Source organism: Capra hircus, assembly GCF_001704415.2.
Source record: "Capra hircus breed San Clemente chromosome X unlocalized genomic scaffold, ASM170441v1, whole genome shotgun sequence".
Taxonomy (NCBI): domain Eukaryota; kingdom Metazoa; phylum Chordata; class Mammalia; order Artiodactyla; family Bovidae; genus Capra; species Capra hircus.
In genome coordinates this window covers 13,641,069-13,661,334 of record NW_017189517.1, presented here as the reverse complement: position 1 = coordinate 13,661,334, position 20,266 = coordinate 13,641,069, and the positions used below count along the sequence as shown (strand labels likewise).

General features: G+C 43.5%; 1 protein-coding gene across 4 annotated transcripts in view; it reads right to left on the bottom strand.

The window, feature by feature from the left end:
- Nucleotides 1-1,724: 1,724 nt before the first annotated feature.
- The window catches only part of ATP1B4 (ATPase Na+/K+ transporting family member beta 4), a 46,862-nt gene continuing 28,320 nt past the window's right edge, over nucleotides 1,725-20,266 (bottom strand). For 3 of the 4 annotated variants that reach the window (XM_018044272.1, XM_018044274.1, XM_018044277.1), the window contains exon 9: nucleotides 1,725-2,846. In XM_018044272.1, coding sequence (XP_017899761.1) covers nucleotides 2,803-2,846 — 44 coding nt within the window. In that variant the 3' untranslated portion in view covers nucleotides 1,725-2,802. Of the gene's footprint in view, nucleotides 2,847-9,289; nucleotides 9,698-20,266 lie in introns of those variants that run through there. The other variant, XM_018044275.1, reaches the window with a different exon arrangement.

The following is a 20,266-nucleotide window of genomic DNA, read 5'->3' as shown; positions in this document are numbered from 1 at the left end:
ATACATCCAGCAAGGTATTGACAGACCCTGTTAACTGCTAGTAACTGGTAAGGGTACAAGGTTGAGGTTCTGATATAGCAGAAAGGGCATGGAGTTCAGTGCCAGACGACTGGGGTTAGAACCTACGCTTGACCAACTCCCAACTAAATGACTTTGGGTAACTTACTGAGTTGCCACATTTGTTAAAATGGGAGTAAAATATCCTCCTTGAAGAACTATTAACAGAGGCATCTATTATACCTATACTTTACAGAGCTGTCACCAATGAGAATAGCCATACAGTGTCACATGGTGGCCACTCTGTGGTATGAGAAGTCACACCATGGGCACCCTTTATACCCATTACCCCATCATCACAGAGATCCTAATGGTGGGGGAAGGGAGCCGACACTTTTTGGGGATCAGAGAAATTCAGTAGCTTGTTTTAGGCTACACAGCTAGTAATTGGTAGAGCAGGTGTATGAGCCCAGTCACCCAGGCTCTTAAACAACTTAGTGCCTTTACCTGCATGTGTCCAGCTTGGGCACAGCCAACCTTAATGATTCTGGCCAAAGATTCATGCAGGTTGCTATAGAAAAAAGTCAGCCCTGAAACATTAGGTGATTATATTGAGCTACAGAAGAGTTGTACCTGGAGAGTCTGGTTTCTTACAGTTCTACAGACATTCCAATGGACATCAGTGTGTTGTGGAGCCTTAAGTGAGCCAGCCATAATGAGATCCAGGGTGATTTGTTCCCATTACACTATGGGTACAAGCAAAGGTTCTCAAACTTTAGTAAGCACCAGAAACACCTGTTAGACCCTACCCTCCACAACTTCTGGAGTCAGGAGGTCTGAGGTAGAGCTTGAGAATTTGCATTTGTGATTAAGCTCCCAGTTGGTCCTGATGCTGCTAGTTCAAAAGCCATGCACTGAGAACCACCAGATTAAAATGTACTGTAGTATTCCCATCTCATCTGTGTCCAGTCCTCCCAGAATTCCAGGGAGTAATCAGCACACACAAGTGTATCACAAAACCAGCCTCCAACCCAGAAAACTTAGCTTTGTGATGATGCCCTCGACGGTCCCCTTCCTCCCCAGCACCTTCCCAAATAACCAAGGCCTCCCAGTCATCAGGACCCTGGGAGCGAGGATGCTGGTGGGGCAGCTTCATGTCTTTTCTCTGCCCCATGTGTCTCTACACCAAGCAGGGAGCCAGACCCTACCCCTTTTGCCTCTGGAAACATTTGCCACATTAGCCAACTGGCTAAACCTGGCTCTTCTCCAGAATCCTGAGCACCTTGATGGGATTGTGCATAGGAGGGAGGGGAGAGTGCCCTGCAGGGCATAAATTTCTGCTCAAGGCACTTCTGGGAGACAGGGCCTCAGGGAAATGGCTTCTTGGTGCAGACAGGGAAGCTGGACACATCCCAGCCTCGGCAGAAGCCCCCTCCTCACCTCACCTCACCTCTCCTCTCGTGCCCCATGGGCCCAGGAGTAGCAGAGAAGCCCACCTTCAAGGACACGGACAGTGAGGGGAGCAGGGACAATCACAATGGACTGAAGACCCCACGGAAGTCCCTCCCCCCAGTTCTTGAGTAACCCGCAGGAAGAGCAGGGGCCCTTCAATAGCGAATGAGATGGCATTCTCTAGTCACCTCAGTGGGATGGAGGGAAGAGGCAGATTTAAACCACTTCTGAGCAAACCTGCCCCTCGGTACACACAACACAGAAGACACAGCAGGTAAGTGAACACTCTATTACTAGTTAGAAGCAGAAAACCTCTGACAAATGCTGATCCTGGTGAGCTGTAATCTCCTGGAGGAACTTGAGGACACCTCTTGTTCAGACTGGAGCCTGAACTGACTTCCAGCCCCTGGGCGGACCCTGGCTCCCCCTGGCTTGCAGCAGCTGCCTCAGAGGAGCAGAGTGCCTGAAGACACCAAGTGGAAGAGAAAGGCCCAGGGGCATTCTCAAGAGTGCCTAACCCAGTCCAGTTCTATTTTTAATCTAGTTCAAGAAAGCACAATTCATAGCACAATGCCTGTCCTAGAAAATACATGTTATTCTTCATCTACTCTTGACTGAAGAAGGGCTTGGGATGGGAGAAGCCTGAGGCTGAGGGCTTGAGTGTGTAGCAAGACAACCCAGTGGTCTTTTAGAAAACCAGGAAAAGTTGCCCTTCTCAGGGGAATCAGCAGGAGTAGGAGAAAAGTCCTGCTTGTACTTTTGTGAGGCTACATTCCCAATATATGCCCCTGCTCATTTATTTCCACTGGGATTAATGTGATGAGCAGTTCAGTCATTCAAATTCTTCCATGAAAGTCTGATTTTGCTCCCAGAATTGTAGAAATGAATCTTGACTTTATTTCAATTGGATTTACTTAAAAGCCACACTATATGTAAGGCAAAGAAGTCATACCTGGTATAATTGGTATGCCAAATTAGGCTCTCTCCTGTCATGTAGCCTCTTTCATCCAATTCAATTAAAATGTGTGCACCAGATAACAACATACAGTAGTAATTCCTAGTACATGCTAGACAAAAACTGCTTGTTCAATGAATTAATGAATGCAATTTGACAAACTTGCTAAATCCCTAAAATTTACTACTACATTCCCACCCCTCTTTGAAACTTTGTCATTCCCTTTTCCTCAACAGACACATTAAGCTTAACAAAATCTTGTCTGCCCTCCCTTGTTACAAGATGTGTGTCAGAATGTCTTCTTTCCTCTGATTCTTCACTCTTTTTTTCTGCTCCAGCCAGCTGAGATCTCACTGAGGCAAAGGCTGCTGAGAGCTGGAAGGGCATTTCGTGGTGATTCACACATAGGGAGCTGGACTTCCTTCAGCCTCAGATGAAGATCCTGGAGTTTAGAGACACAAAGAACAGGCCCAAACCAATGAATGTTATAAAAACAAATCCAGGAACAAATATGAACATGGCTGCAGTATACAGCATAACGATAGTATTCTCAAGGAAAAGCAGTGTTCCTAGAATAAAACGTATCATGTTCTGAAAGCGCTGTTATTCTCAGCCAAAGACCTGGTATCATGGGGGAGAGGGGCTAAGAAGAATACAGGAAGGAGAAAAATAATGTTTAATCACATCAGCCCATATACCTTAAGGTGTCAACCAATCAGTAGCAGCCATCAACAGTCCACCACCTGTGAATTTAAATGCCATTGGAGAAATTTTCCTTTAAAAATTAACATATTCATTAGAACCTCATCTTTCTTTGAAACAATACACATATACACACGTATACATGTATAATATGAAAGTAGGGGAAGAGATCCATATGTAGAAACATATTGTGTTAAAATGGTTATGGCTCATTGGTAGGATAATGAAAATTTTTGTTTGATGGATTTTCAAATTTTCTATGATGTAAATAAAAGTTTTTGATCAGAAGGGGACCTCCAGAAATTGATTTCTCTTTAGACTATGTCTCCATTCTTTTTCTACATTCCTGAATTCAGTGAGGAGCTTCTTTGGGGCAAGACTTCCCACCTCAGTTAGTATCTAAATTTTTTTGCATTCATCGCAAGCCAAACATCAGGAAAAGTTAATCCCATTCTGTACCTTAGGCAGTCCCAATCCCTCCTCCTGAGGATCCCTCTTCCTAGGGTTTAAAGGCTTTCTTACCATCTGGAGTCCTGGGCATCTGATCCTGAGGTTGTTGATTCATTGAGTCATCTTGGAAGTACCCCACAGGGCCTCCGAAGTGGGGACCTTCCCCTTGGCCTTCGATCCTCTGGTCCCACGGCAGGGCTACCTCTTCCTGGGACACAACTACAGGCCACATAGCAGGTGCACACATCACCCCAGCAGGCATCTGGGGGGCCGGGTATGCTGCTGCTGCAGCGGCGGCTCCTTCGGCTTCTGAGAATACCCTAGGTGGGGGAGGTGGTGGGTATGGGAAGGGCATGGGGTATGGCATGTGCCCGGGACATGGCACGGGGGCTGGGGGTTGAAAAACCTGGGCCCAGGGATCCTGGGCTCCTTGCGCGTACTGCACACCGCCTGACGAAGCATTCTGCGCCTCCTCCCTCTGGGCCTCCAGCTGCCTGCGCTGCGAGGTCGCGACCAGCAACTTGTTGCGCTCCTCAGCGGTCAGGGGCCACGTGTCAGCCCGGAGCTGCGGGGATCGAGAGCTTACTACGACCGCCTGGGACTGCCTCTCGGCCTGCAGCAGCTGCCTGCGCAGGGCCTCGCGCTCGCTCAGCGCCTGTTGCAGGTCTTGGCGCGTGCGGCGCAACTGCATGATCATCTGCTTATGCTCCTCGCGCAGACGCTGCAGCTGAGAGGCCAGGGCCCAGGTGGCCGTCTCACGCTCCTCCATCTGCTCCTGCAGCCGCTGGACGCGGCGGGCCTGTTGCTGTCGCTGCCTCGTGGCCACCCGCACGCTCAAGGCCAGCGCGCTCCAGGCACAGGCCCTCTTGAGGTTGCGAGGCATATTCAGGTCGGCCAAGACGGACTGCAGCTCGTCCTCGATCTCATTCCAGGGCCGCGAGCGGTAGGTCATGTAGAAATCTGGGCCGCCGCCGTTTCTGAGTACTTCTTGGTTGATGAACGTAACTACGTCGCTGTGGCGAAAACCGCTCCTGGGATCTTCGCTATCTAAGGCCATGACCTCCGCGGCCTAGTCTGCGGAGACGCAGCAGCTCTGGTGGGCGAGGGCCGCTAAACCGATACGCCTCTCAGCTCCTCACTCAGTCCTTCAGCCCTAGCTCAGTCCTGGCCTCCTCTTTCGCCTCCTTCCCTCACACCCAAGAGTCCCCTAACAAAGAGTGGGGTTACCGGCTCCTCACACCACGTGACGCATCAGAGCTGTGGGCTTCGAGTGAGGCTGCAAGGCATGGTGGGAGCTCCCGTCCTCGGCATGGCGCCCCCTGTATGACGGGAAGTGGGGCGCCTGCTCCTGGATCCACCGTGGACACACTTTCCTTGGCACATCGCCCCCTACAGGGCGGGCTGGCTAGTGACTGCAGTGTGCCGCACAGTGAATTTGCGTTCCCAAGAGATTCTGAAGCACCCGGATACTGAAGAATTTCGAATCTGGGAGTCAGTTGAGTGGGCCAGGCGCGGGGGTCGGGGGTTGGGGTTGGGGTTGGGGTGGGGTCTTTTGGTTCAGCGCCCTCTCGCTTTACGTCAGCCGCTATCTCACATTTTCTATATGGTTTCAAGCTGTCTATACTCTTCCCTGATCCTAAAGCAGACAGCCTTGGAGTTCGGCTAGTCAAGAAAATCAAGTGGTTGAGCCATGAAGCCCCTTGGTTTTCCTTGCTGAACCCTATCTTCAAGCCCTAGATCCCAGTTCCTCCTATTCCTTTTTCTCAGGGACTTCATTACGTCTTCCCACCCCTCCCCCCACCCCACCCCCCTATTTCCTGCATCTCCGCCAGGCTGAACCACCCCTGTGCTACTGGGTATTTTTCTCCCAGACGGCAAGCCTGTTCAGGTTCCCTGTGTGCTTGGAATAATTTCCTCCCTCTAACCTATGTCCTGGACTTTCTTCTCATTAGAATAGTCTATACTAGGTCCACTTCACTGTGCTCCCTTTACCGCTCAACCTGCTGCACTTTGGTTTTCACCCTACAAAAACTTTAGTGAAAAATCTCTGATAAGGTCACCAGTAGTCACTATCTCACTACAAAAGCAAGTGGATACTTTGATAGTTTTTATGATTTTTTTTCAGTAGGCTTTGATTCCGGAGAAGGTAATGGCATCCCACTCCAGTACTCTTGCCTGGAAAATCCCATGGACGGAAAAGCCTGGTAGGCTACAGTCCATGGGGTCGCGAAGAGTGGGACACGACTGAGCGACCTCACTTTCACTTTTCACTTTCATGCACTGGAGAAGGAAATGGCAACCCACTCCAGTGTTCTTGCCTGGAGAGTCCCAGGGACGGGGGAGCCTGGTGGGCTGCTGTCTCTGGGGTCGCACAGAGTTGGACACGACTGAAGTGACTTAGCAGCAGCAGCAGGCTTTGATTCTTTTGACCATTCCCTCCTTGACACTCACTCTATCCTGTCTTGCTTTCTGTGACATCAAATTTTTCTGATGCTCCTCCTGTCCCTCTGGCTTATCTTTCTGTTTCTTTCGACTGTTTGTTCTTCTCTGCCTATGGCTCCAAAGTTAGTCTTTTCCCAGTTTTGTCTTCAGACCCCTCCTCTTCATTCTATATGTTCTCCTTGAATGAGCTTATTCACTCCTATATTGTTATTTTATTTTCTCAGGACTTCAACCCCATCAGCTGTAAAATGGGAATATAGGTAGGATCTACCTTATAAGGTTGTAAAGATTAAAATGTTAGGAATATGTTAATTCTTATTGCAATGATTACATAATTGCTACTAATAGAAGTCATAATAGTGGTAATGGTGGGGTGATAGTTTTAACAGTCTATGCCCAGTCGCAGCCCCAGATCCTGTCTGGTCATATATATGCACATATATGTAGAGAGAGAGTTGATTTATAATATTAGTTTCAGGTATATAACAGTGCTTCAACATTTTTATAGATTATATTCCATTTATGGTTATAAAATATTGGCTATGTTCCCTGTGCTATACAATAAATATATCCTTGTAGCTTATTTATTTTATACATAATAGTTGGTACCTCTTAATCCCCTACTCCTATCTTGCCTTTCCCCCTTCCCTCTCATCACTGGTAATCACTAGTTTGTTGTCTATATCTGTGACTCTATTTCTTTTTTGTTATATTCACTAGTTTGTCTTAGTTTTCAGATATTTTAGATATAAATGATAATATACAGTATTTTACTTTCTCTGACTTATTTTACTAAGCATATTGCCCTCCAGGTCCACTTACGTTGTTGCAGATGACAAAATTTCATTCTTATGGCTGTGTAGTATTCCATTTGTGTATGTGTGTGTGTGTACCTCAGATCTTCTTTATCAATTTGTCTGTTGATGGACACTTAGGTTGCTTCCATATCTTTCCTATTGTAAATAATTGTAGGTAATGCTGCTATGAACATTGAGGTGCGTGTGAATTTTTGAATTAGTGTTTTCATTTTCTTTGGATATATACCAAGGAATGGAATTGCTGAATCGTTTGGTAGTTCAATTTTTAGTTTTTGGAGCAACCTCCATACTATTTTCCATAGTAGCTGCAGCAATTTACATTCCCACTAACAGTGTACTGCGGTTCCCTTTTCTCCACATTCTCACCAATACTTGTTTGTGGCCTTTTTGACAAAGGCCATTCTGACAGGTGTGAGGCGGTAGCTCATTGTTTTGATTTACATTTCTCTGATGATGAGCACTGTTGAGCATCCTTTCATGGGTCTGTTGGCCACCTTTCTTCTCTGGAGAAACTATTTAGGTCTTCTGCCTATTTTTTGAATGGGTTGTTTTTTGATGTTGAGTTGTATGAGCTATTTATATTTTGGATATTAACCCCTATTGATCATATCATTTGCAAATATTTTCCCCCATTCAGTAGCCTGTCTTTTCATTTTGTCAGTGATTTCCTTTGCTGTACAAAAGTTTTTAAGTTTAATTAGGTCCCATTTGGAGAAGGCAATGGCACCCCACTCCAGTACTCTTGCCTGGAAAATCCCATGGATGGAGGAGCCTGGTAGGCTGTGGTCCACGGAGTCGCGAAGAGTCAGACACGACTGAGCGACTTCCCTTTCACTTTTCACTTTCATGCATTGGAGAAGGAAATGGCAACCCACTCCAGTGTTCTTGCCTGGAGAATCCCAGGGACGGGGGAGCCTGGTGGGCTGCCGCCTATGGGGTCACACAGAGTCCCATTTATTTACTAGCTAGAGCTAGTGCCAGCCTGCTGGTAGGTAAAGCCAGGTCCTGGGATCTCTCTACAGGGCCTTGCGGGGGGGGGAGGGGGGTCCCAGAATTGGTTCCTGACACAGCTGGCAGCAAGACCCAGAGTGTCTTGAAGCTTATATTGACCTGCTTATGGGTGGGACCAGGGCCCAGTTGGTCCTAGTGCTGGTTCTGTCGTGCTGGTGATTGATCTGGGTCTGTAGCCTTCAGGCCTATGGTTTTCCTGGGGCTGGTGTCCACCTGTGGGGAGTGAGGCTTGTCTTGAGGCTAGAGGAGGCTTGCTGGTGGGCAGGGCCTGGGCCCATCTAGTACTAGGGCTGGAGCTGGCCTGCTGGTGAGTGACTTGGGTACATAGGTTGGAGGGGCTGTGATTTTCATGGAGCTAGTGGCCTCTTGCTGGGCAGGGCCTGGGATTCTGGGGCTGGTGTCTGCCCACTTTTGGGTAGACCTGTGTCCCAGGATCTCTGGCCATAGGAACCTGATGGTCCCTGATCTATTACACGTGCACTGGTGTGTGGGGCCTGCTTCTGGGCCCTCTCATGGGCAGGGCCTAGTCTAAGGGTGGCTGTGGGCTCAGAGGATCTTAAGGCAACCTGTCTGCTAGTGCATAGGGCTGTGCCCCCTCACAGTTAGTTGCTTGGCCAGTGCCCCCTCACAGTTAGTTGCTTGGCCAGAGGTATCCCAGTACTGGTGCCTACAGGCTGTTGGGCATGAGTGGGGCTGGGTCCCAAGGCTAATAAGCTAGACGGAGGATTCCAAAATGGTGCTTGCCAGCACCAGCGTCCACATGGTAGAAAGAGCTCTCGGAAATGGCTGCCACCAGTGTCTGTGTCCCCAGGGTGAGATATAGTTGCCTCTTGTCTCTCCAGGAGATTCTCTAGATCAGCAGGTAGGTCTGACCAAGGCTCCTTTCAAATTAGTGCTTCTGCCCTGGGTCCCGGAGCATATAAGATTTGGGTGCACACTTTAAGAGTGGAGTCCATTTTCTCCAGTCCTCTTCATCTTTGGAAATTGAGCGCAGCTGGCCTTCAAAGCCAAACCTTCTAGGGGATCATCTTTCCCCATGCAGGACCCCTGGACTGGGGAGTCCAATGTTGGGCTCGGACCTCTCACTCCTTGGGGAGAACCTTTGCAGTTATAATTATTCTCCCTTTTGTGGGTCACCACTTGGGGGGATGAGACTTGACTATATTGGACTCCACCCTTCATACCCCTCTTGTTGTGATTTCTTATTTATATCTTTAGTTGTAGATTATCTTTTCTTGTAGGTTCTGGGCTTTTTCATTGATAGGTGTGCTGTAAATCATTGTAATTTTTATGTGCCTGTGAGAGGAGATGAGCTCAGGGTCTTTCTTCTCTGCCATCTTGGCCCAATCACACAATTTTATTTTTTTTAATTTATTTTATTTTATTATTATTTTTGGCCACACTGTGCAGCATATGGGATCTTATGTGGGATCTTAGTTCTCTGACCAGAGATCAAATCCACATCATCTGCAGTGGAAGTGCACAGTCTTAACCACTGGACCACCAGGGAAGCCTCTCTATAATTGAGAATACTGCTTCCATCCACCACAAGTCGAAGTATTCCCAACCTAGACATCTCTCTTAAACTTAAGATCCATACATTTTTCTTCCCTTAACATGTAGCTATTGAACACATATAGAGTCACTTTTTGAAAGTAAAATTGAGAGATATTATAGATTGTTTGGATGGGGGTTGTAAAGATTAAGAGGAAAAAAAGGAGACAAGGATGACCCCTAGTTTTTAAGTTTGAGCAACTGTTTCGGAGATGTGGTTTGTGATGTCTTTTAGTGACCAGACTAGAGATATCAAGCAGGCCTTCTGGGATATACAGGTTTGGTACTTAACAACCAAGGACTTGAATGAGATATCCTAGGGAGAGAGGAGAACAGAAAATAGAGGACTGAGTCTCAGGGCACTCCAAATTATAAATACACAGTTATAGAATAGTCAGTTATTAAAAGCACAAAAATGATTCTGTGGTAATTCCTATTTAACCTTTAACACCAGGTAATTATGATGTATGCCATTTCAACCATAGAAAAATATGGAAAACTCCCCCAGATCATTTTGTGTAGCCATTATCATATAAATTCTGATGACAAAAATATAGTACCAAAAAGAATACTATTGACCCATCTCATTTATAAATATAGCTGCAAAGAGATTGGACCAACATTTATATGTTACTTTTGGTTCATATCCAAGAATAATTCCTTGTTGTGAGATTCTTGTATTATATATGAAGGAGTATAATAACTCTTAAAAGTGTATTAAAGATGCATATTGTAAGTTAAAGATATGTATTCCACACCATAGAAAAAGATAGGCAGCTCCCCAGTTCATTTTGTGAAGTTGATAAAGCTAATAGCCAATCAGAAAAATAGTGTGCAAGTTAATATTGTATAAATATACTGCTGTTAAGTTGCTTCAGTTGTGTCCGACTCTGTGCGACCCCATAGATGGTAGCCCACCAGGCTCTGCCATCCCTGGGATTCTCCAAGCAAGAACACTGGAGTGGGTTGCCATTTCCTTCTCCAATGCATGAAAGTGAAAAGTGAAAGTGAAGTCACTGAGTCGTGTCCAACTCTCAGCAACTCCATGGACTGCAGCTTACCAGGCTCCTCCGTCCATGGGATTTTTCAGGCAAGTGTACTGGAGTGGGGTGCTATAAATACACTGACCCATCTGCAAAAATCCTACATATCTGAAAATGGACAGTATCAACATTCCTAGGACAGCAAACCCTACTTTCTTCCTTGCTAACAGAACCTCTACATTGCTTAGTCAGTGGCATATGAACCCTGGGCAGGGTCTTGTGATTGACTTAGGAGTGGACATGTAACCCTGTGGTAGTCAGTGAGATATATCAGGAAATTTTCTGGGAATTTCAGGGAAAGATTTTCCTTGCGATTAGATATAGGACCAATAAAGTGAAAACCTTTTACCACGAGCCCTCATCCTTAGGATGCCAGTATGGGGTTGTGTTGTTTGCAGCTGCAGCAGTTACCTTGAGACCAGGAGGGGAGACATGGCAGACATATGTTGTGACCATCATGTAGGGTGAGCCTCCGTCCCAGATTTGGTCCAGATGTCCAGACTGATGACATCACATGCACAGTAAGAGGGTTTGAAAATGTTTATTCTATTAAGGAGCTTTCTGGGGAGAACAGCCAGACCTCCCAAGTTGGTCCAAAAATGGCTTGAGAGAGCAAAGAAAGACTGACTGGGGATTTTGGTTGTAGTTGGAGTTGGGACTGTGGTGACAGTTCCTGTGTGTAGGTGGGGGCTTGTGGTTTGAAACTCTTGCCATCACGAAGGGAGAAAGCACTGAGGCTTTCTTCTTAGCTTTCCCAGATAAGGGGGTACAAGGGGAGAGTGAGGGTTGAGGTCTAAAAGCTGTCTGCAGTCAAACATCAAAAAGCAAAGTCAGATTCTTCATAATTCACCCCAATGTTTGAGTGATGACAAAAGTGTACGACACTTCATTTAATTGAAGTTGATTATGGCGCTCTATGGTGGCCTGAGGGCTTCCCAGGTGGCTCAGCAGTAAAGAATCCATCTGCCAATCAGGAGACACAGGTTTGATCCTTGGGTAGGGAAGATCCCTTGGAAAAAGAAATGGCAAACCACTCCAGTATTCTTGTCTGGGAAATCCCATGGACAGAGGAGCCAGGAGGCATGAAAGAAGGTTGCTAAAGCTTCTATTTGTGAAAGGAGTCTAGCCGGAGGGCACTAATGAGAGTGGCTGTTGTATTGCAATTTTGACAGAATCTAGAGCCTTTGTTGGAAGGGGCTCCATTCAAGGTGGGTTGATTTGCAAATAATTGCATAAATGGGCTAAAGGAAAAATTGTAAATAAGGAGTATGTAACTGCCAGAACCCAAAAGGCCTAAAAGATACTGGGCTTGTTTAAACACTGTGGAAGTTGAGAATTCATAACTATTTCTTGACAGTGTCAGGTATGGAGGGGTCCTCTGTTTACCAAATAATTTTCAGGAATTTACAGAGGTAGTGGGGTCTTGCACTGTTTGTGAGGCAATGGCCTAGCCCCCTTTTTGAGCTCCCTATGTGATTGTGTTCATCCTGAATCAATGTGCCTAGTGAATAGCCTCGGAGAAGGCAATGACACCCCACTCCAGTACTCTTGCCTGGAAAATCCGTGGACGGAGGAGCCTGGTAGGCTGCAGCCCATGGGGTCGCTAAGAGTCGGGCGCGACTGAGCGACTTCACTTTCACTGTTTACTTTCATGCATTAGAGAAGGAAATGGCAACCCACTCCAGTGTTCTTGCCTGGAGAATCCCAGGGACAGAGGAGCCTAGTGGCCTGCCGTCTGTGGGGTCGCACAGAGTCGGACACGACTGAAGCAACTTAGCAGCAGCAGCAGCAGCAGCAGCAGTGAATAGCCTCAGAGGAGGCTGTCAGGAGTATAAAGCCATATCTGTTTGCAAAGATTGTGTGCAATGGCAAGACTGTTAATGTGCTCCATAGATAACCAGGTAAAGGCGTATCATGTACCTTAGGAGGTGAAGGCAAACTACAGTTGAGAGGCTTTTGAAATAGAGACTGAACAGAATGTATTAGTCAAATCTGTTACAGAAAAATATCTACCATTTGCTTGGACAGAGTCAGTAGTTTCAATAATTTTGAGTATGGAAACCTTAATGGGTGTGACCACAGCACTGAGGCTACAACAATCTACTGTGGGGCATCATTCATTCTTTTTTCACTTGAAAGCCTTTAATAATTAATACTAAAAGTTATACATTTTTCTTTACTCACTTAAGACTTATATAACATATTTTTTTCCGTTGGTGGATAATTGCTTCACAGTGTTGTGTTGGTCTTTGCCATACATCAACGTGAACCAGTCTTAATTATTGTTGTTGTTTGCTCGCTAAGTCATGTCTGACTCTTTGCAATCTCTTGGACTGCAGCACGCCAGGCTTCCCTGTCCTTGACTATCACCTGGAGTTTGCTCAAACTCATGTCCATTGAGTCGGTGATGCCATCCAAGCATCTCATCCTCTGTTGTCCCCTTCTTCTCCTGCCTTCAATCTTTCCCAGCATCAGGGTCTTTTCCAGTGAGTCAGTTCTTCGCATCAGGTGGCCAAAGTATTGGAGTTTCAGCTTCAGCATCAGTCCTTCCAATGAATATTCAGGGTTGATTTCCTTTAGGATTAATTGGTTTGATCTTGCTGTCCAAGGAACTCTCAAGAGTCTTCTCCAGCACCATAGTTCAAAAGCATCAATTCTTTGGCGCTCAGCCTTCTTTAGGATTCAACTCTCACATCCATACATGACTACTGGAAAACCATAGCTTTTTGACTATATGGACCTTTGTCAGCAAAGTGATATCTCTGCTTTTAAATATGCTGTCTAGGTTTGTCATAGCTTCTCTTCCATGGAACAAGCATCTTTTAATTTTGTGGCTGCAGTCACCATCTGCAGTGATTTTGGAGCCCAGAAAATAAAGTCTGTCACTGCTATCACTTTTTCCCCTTCTATTTGCCATGAAGTGATGGGACTGGATGCCATGATCTTAGGTTTTTGAATGTTGAGTTTTAAGCCAGCTTTTTCACTCTCCTCTTTCACCCTCATCAACAGGCTCTTTAGTTCCTCTTTGCTTTCTGCCATTAGAATGCTATCATCTGCATATCTGAGGTTATTGATATTTCTCCTGGCAATCTTGATTCCAGCTTGTGCTTCATCCAGCCCAGCATTCACATGATATACTCTGCATATAGGTTAAATAAATAGGGTGACAATATACAGCCTTGACGTACTCCTTTCCCAATTTGGAACCAGTCCATTGTTCCATGTCCTGTTCTGTTGCTTCTTGACCTGAATACAGGTGTCTCAGGAGGCAGGTAAGGTGGTTTGGTATTCCCATCTCTGTGAGAATTTTCTACAGTTTGTTGTGATCCACACAGTCAAAGGCTGTAGCATAGTAAATGAAGCAGATGTTTTTCTGGAACTCTATTGCTTTTTCTATGATCCAACGAATGTTGGCAATGTGATCTCTGGTTCCTTGCCTTTTCTATATCTACCTTATATATCTGGAAGTTTTTAGTTCATGTACTGTTGAAGCCTAGCTTGAAGGATTTTGAACATTACCTTGCTAGCATGTGAAATGAGAGCAGTTGTACAGTGGTTTGAACATTCTTTGGCATTGCCTTTCTTTGGAATTGAAATGAAAACTGACCTTTTCTAGTCCTGTAATCAATGTTGAGTTTTCCAAATTTGCTGATATATTTGAGAGCAGCACTTTAACAGCATCCTCTTTTAGGATTTGAAATAGCTCAGCTGGAAGGAATTCCATCACCTTCACTAGCTTTGTTCATAGTAATGCTTCCTAAGGTCCACTTGAGTTCACACTTCAGGATGTCTGGCTCTAGGTGAGTGACTGCACTATCGTGGATATCTGGGTCATTAAGATCTTTTTTGTATAGTTCTTCTTTGTATTCTTGCCACCTCTTTTTAATCTGTTCTGCTTCTGTTAGGACCTTGCTGTTTGTGTCCTTTATTGTGCCCATCTTTGCATAAAATGTTCCCTTGGTATCTCCAGTTTTCCTGAAAAGATCTCTAATCTTACCCATTCTATTGTTTTTTGCTATTTCTTTGCATTGTTCACTTAAGAAGGCTTTCTTATCTCTCCTTGCTGTTCTTTGGAACTCTGCATTCAGTTGCGTATATCTTTCCCTTTTTCCTTTGCCTTTTGCTTCTCTTCTTTTATAATTATGACTAATTCACATTGATGTATGATTTTATATATATATATATATATATATATATATATATATATATGGCTTCTCTTGGTCAGGAAGAGCCCCTGGAGAAGGAAGTGACAGCCCATTCTAGTATTCTTGCCTGGGAAATCCCATGGACAGAGGAGCCTGGTGGGCTACAGTTCATGGGGTCACAAAGAATCAAACACGACTTAGCGACTCAACAGCATTAGTCACAGCTTAGGCTGGAATCAAGACAGATGATTCATTCTAAGACTCACAGATAGGTCTGGGCCAAGACACACAACCCAGGGTCATTCACTTTAAGGAGGGCTCTGATCCCATACTTCTAAATGCCAATTAATTATTGAAACTTCTGACTTAGTTAAATCTATAACAGAGCTCTGCAGGACTCAGCCAATGTAGCACAAAGCAGCACAACTCAAAGGACAAGCTAGCCAGCAGGCATCAGAGTCAGTTAGCAAGGCAGAGCAAGCGAAGACACACCCCTGGTGGTGGTGGTCATTGTCTCAGCATTCTGCTCACAGTACTGACTGTGGACACCCTACAGCATGGACCCCCACCCCAAATTTGGTTTTGATGTCAACACTGAAATTGCTTACATAATGAGGCTTTCTGGGGCAACCAGGGCAGGCATCTCAAACTGATCTGAAATGATGTGAGAGAGGAAGGAAAGAAAGACTGGCTTGGGATATTTTCTTTCTTTTTTCTTTTCTTTTCTTAATACTGGAGTGGGTTGCCATTTCCTTCCCCAGGGGACCTTCGTGACCCAGGAATCAAACCCACATCTCCTACGTTGGCGGGCAGATTCTTTACCACTAGTGCCACCTGGGAAGCCCTGGCTGGGGACTTTTATGGTGGTCTGGGGGGTGGTGGGCTGGAGTGAAGGTTTTTGTCCATGGGTTGGGGCCTGGGGGTTTGAATCTATGGCTGGTGCCAAACAAAGGAGAACCCAGGTTTTCTTACCAACTTACCAAGATGTGAGGCACAAAGGAAGAGGGAGGGTGAAACTTAAAAGCTGTCAGCAGTCAAACATTGAAAAAGGGATTTGACTTTATTAGAGCACACTTCTAATGGCAGTATGGAAAAGTGAGAGCTGGGTCCTTGATGAGTTTATTCAGCCTCTCAAAGGCCTTGGAAACACCTGCTCCAGACTTCCACTGTTGCTGAATAATTCAGTGTCTTTATGGTTAACAGGCTATTTTTAATTAGGCTTTCTGTTGCTGCTGCTGCTGCTGCTAAGTCGCTTCAGTCATGTCCGACTCTGTGCGACCCCATAGACGGCAGCCCACCAGGCTCCCCCATCCCTGGGACTCTCCAGGCAAGAACACTGGAGTGGGTTGCCATTTCCTTCTCCAACGCATGAAAGTGAAAAGTGAAAGGGAAGCCGCTCAGTCGTGTCCAACTCTCAGCGACCCCGTGGACTGCAGCCTACCAGGCTCCTCTGTCCATGGGATTTTCCAGGCAAGAGTACTGGAGTGGGGTGCCATTGCCTTCTCCAAGGCTTTCTGTTAGTTGCAGTTAATTCTGAACCGATTTAGTGTTGAAAATATTGTATAATCCATTATTATCATTTTAGATATATTCAAGGAATACAAAGGCGGTTCAGTATAAATAAACCTGTACTCGTAATTCATAATGAAATGAATTAAAGAAGAACATCATGGGTCATATTAATAATATACTTTAATTGCTTTCATAAAATCCAGTAACTATCCCTAATAAAAACACAAGGTAAAAGAGGAATAGAAAGACCTACCTAAAGGCTCCTTAGTAAAAACAAACAACAAATATCATTCTGAAGAATGAAACACTAAAAACATTTCCAAGATAACCAAGAATTACACAGGAATGCTATTATAATTATTCTTCCACATATTCTTATTCTAATCAATGCAATAAAGGAATAAAATGATTTAGTACAATAAATATTGAAAAAATCATAACTTTTTCTGCTGTGAGTGTATACCCAGGAAATCCAAGAGACACTAATAAATACTAATACAATTGATGACATCATCAAGGTTGCTGGATATATATTTATTCAGTCATTTGTTTATTTATTTTAAAATATCTATTTATTTATTTGGCTGTGCCAGGTCTTATTTGCAGCATGCAGGATCTTTACTTGTGACATGCAAATTCTTTAGTTGCACCATGTGACCTCTTAGCTGTGGCATGTGGGATCTATTTCCCCAACCAGGGATCAAACCTGGGCCCCCTGCATTGGCAGCACAGAGTCTTAGCCACAGAGAAGTCCCCAAAGTAAATATTTAAAAGTTAAATTTTCTTTGTATTAGGAACAAATGAGGATAACTAGAAATGGAGAAAATACTTCATTCACTGAAATGACTTAAATTATAAACTACTTCATAGTAGATTGGTAATGAGTTAATTCGTTTAGGTCAGCTACATTTCCCAGAATTCCTTTTCCTTTATGTTTCCAGCTAGGGTGGGACACAGGAGAGATTATTGTGGGGGACTTGGAGGACTGAAGGAAAGCAGTAGCCATTTTGTAGCTTGAACACACTGGTTTTTTCTGCTGACTGACTTCAGTGGCACAAGATAGCAACTGGGTTTGAACTGTCCCACCTTCCCCTCAATCCTCCTTTAAGTTTTCTGAGTCCTGAGTCAGGTGTGTGAGTTTAGTTTTGTGACAATGTCTTGGCCTCTACAGGATACACATTCCGTCAAGGTCAGAGGCAAAAAGAACTGACACAAGTTTCAGCTCATCCTTGGGAATGCTAGCTCATGCTCGTGAGGTCCAGTTTGTTTTGGTTCTCTCCCATACTTCATATCTACATCCATCTTGCCTTCCTGACTATCTGCACTGTGGATTTCAAGTTCCAGCATCAGATGTGAAGATAGGAGCCTTCCAGAGGCTTCTTAACTAGTTCTCACAATTGTGAAAGGTAAAATCTCTATAACGAATGCCTTAAAAACTACACACATACACTCACATGCACACTCACGTGTGCACATGTACACATACACGCAGAGTAGTCCTACTACTTTAATTGAAGCCTGACTGAAATACTTTGAAATAAAATTTAACAAAAAAGGAGGTAGATTTTTGCTACCAGCCAAGATGGTACAGTAGAGACTGGATTTACTCTCTTATTACAAAAAGATTACTACATTTTTGCAAATGGACACCAGATATGAAATAACAGTTTTCAAGTCACTGGACATTAAGTAATGAAGGACAGTGGTCCCTGAGAAATGGGAAACAAATGAGGTGATCCCCATGTTTGCTCAGCATACTGTCTGGAGAGAGTTTCCAGGACATACCATAAGGAGAGGGAATCAGGTAGAAATGGAAAAACCCCATGAGTTGAGGAGAGGGAGTGAAGAATCTGGGGGACACTAACGTAGCCAGTATTTGCAAGACAGAGTAAGACTATATACATAATGTACATATATACATATACATATATGTGTATAACTTCAGAGACCTGCAGAGGGTCCTCTCAAGTATTGATGTGCTCACATGTGAAAAAACTACTCAAGGCTAAGGAATTAATCACAAAAAAGGATTAGAACACAAATAGACATGGAAATAGTACCTGTTCCCTTAGCCAGACTGGTAATAATCTCACAATTCATGGAACATTGGGTAGAATACTGAGGTTCTGGCCTAGGTGGTGGAGGATATTTAGACTCAAACTGAACACTGCTCTCAACCCACCTAAAATATCATAAAAGCAAGATCCTAAAGGATTTAACTGTTTCCATGTAGTAACTTAAGTGTCTCTGAGGGAAAAGCTTCGATAATTGTACGATTACAGAGACAACTAGTACTCAACAAGTTAAAATTCTCAATGTTGGTTATCTAATAAAAAATGGCTAGGCATGCAAAGAAGCAGGAAAACTTAAGTCATAATGAGATGAAAAAAAAAAAATCAACCCATCAAAAGCAGCCCCAAAACAACAGAGATGTTGGAATTAGCAGACAAGGGCATTAAAACAGTTGTTATAGCTACTAAAACTGTTATAACTATAACTCTGTATGTTCAAAAGTCGTAAACACATGTATAATATAAAAAGAGAAATAAAACCTATGAAATTGAGAACTATGCAATTTGAAATAAAAACATACTGAATGGGACTAACAGTAAATTAGACATTGAAGAAGAAAAAAATTGTAAACTTGAAAATATAGCAATGGAAATGATCCAAAATGACACACTCAGAAGAAAAAGCATCCAAAAAAATCAACAAAGCATCACTGAGCTATGGTAAAACTGTATTTGTGTAACTGGAGTTCTCAAAGGGAGTACAGAAAATGGTTAAAAACTTTCCAAAAGTTCATGAAAGCTATGAACCCACAGATCGAAGAAGCTCAAAGAACCTCAAGCACACAAAATATTAAAGAACACTACACCAAGGCATATATGATTAAATTTGCTCATGAATGAGAGAGAAAATCTTTTTTTTTCACCCCTCTTTGCAACTCGCAGGAAGGATCTTAGTTCCCTGACCATGGTTTCAACCAGAGTCACAACAGTGAAAGTACTGAGTTGTAACCACTGGACCACTAGGGAATTCCCTGAGAAAATCTTAAAAGCAACCAGAGCAAGGCATGTTATATAAAAGGATGATAGTAAATTTTATATCAGAAATTATGTAAGATGACAGAGGAGCAAAACCTTTAAAGTCTTGAAATTAAAAATGATTGTCAACCTAGAATTTTGCCCAGTGAAAATATTGTTAAAAAACAATTTTTACTCAGTAAAAATTAAAGATCTTATTGGCTTTATTCAATGATTCATGAATCGGACAGCATCCCATCTAGTAGAAAGGCATTTCCAGGAACTATACAAAATGAAAGATTTTTATAGGCAGAAGGGAACAGGAGCAAGGAAATTATGCTAGAAGATTCATTGTGGCAGTTCACTCCTTTAGGGGATGGCAGGGGTCTATCAGAAAAATTGCCTCACTAGTAGTGATCAGGTAATTCCTGACTGATTGGTTTAAGATTCCATTTTTGGGAAAGCTGAAACTGTAGTTAAGTTTTGTTTGGTGATGTGAGACTTGGCATAAGTGACTCCATTTGTGACCTGTTGTCTTATTTTTAACAATATCAAGAAAGAAGGTGAAATACTTATTCAGATATACAAAAGCTGAAATAATGCATTATTAGCTGACCCATACTGTAAGTGTTAAAGGGATTTCTTCAGGCAGAAGGAAAATGATAAGATGGAAATGTAGATTTCTACAAAGGAATAAAGAACACTAGAAATTGTTACAATAAGGAGATATACATACATATATGATTTTTTCTTATTATTTAAATCCTTAAGATAAAATCGACTTAAAATAATATTAACAATCTAGTGTAGATAAAGCAACCCTAAAATAACAATAGAGAGCAAATGCTAATAAAACCAACAAAGGCAAAAGTGAAATAATAAACAATATGCAATTCATCAAAAATAAGGCAAAAAGGAAAAAAAGAATAAATGGGGCAGATACACCACTGAAGTTGTACCCCAATTAAGTCAGAGATTCTCAAGAGAGTGGATTTAAAACCAAGGCCCAATTATAAGTTGCCTGCAAGAAACACACTTTAAATATAAAAACACAAATAATTTAAAAGTAAAAGAATGGATTTAGCAATAATTTCTTGGATTTGACACCAAAAAATGCAGGCATCAAATTTTTAAAAATATATAAATTGCACTATGTTAA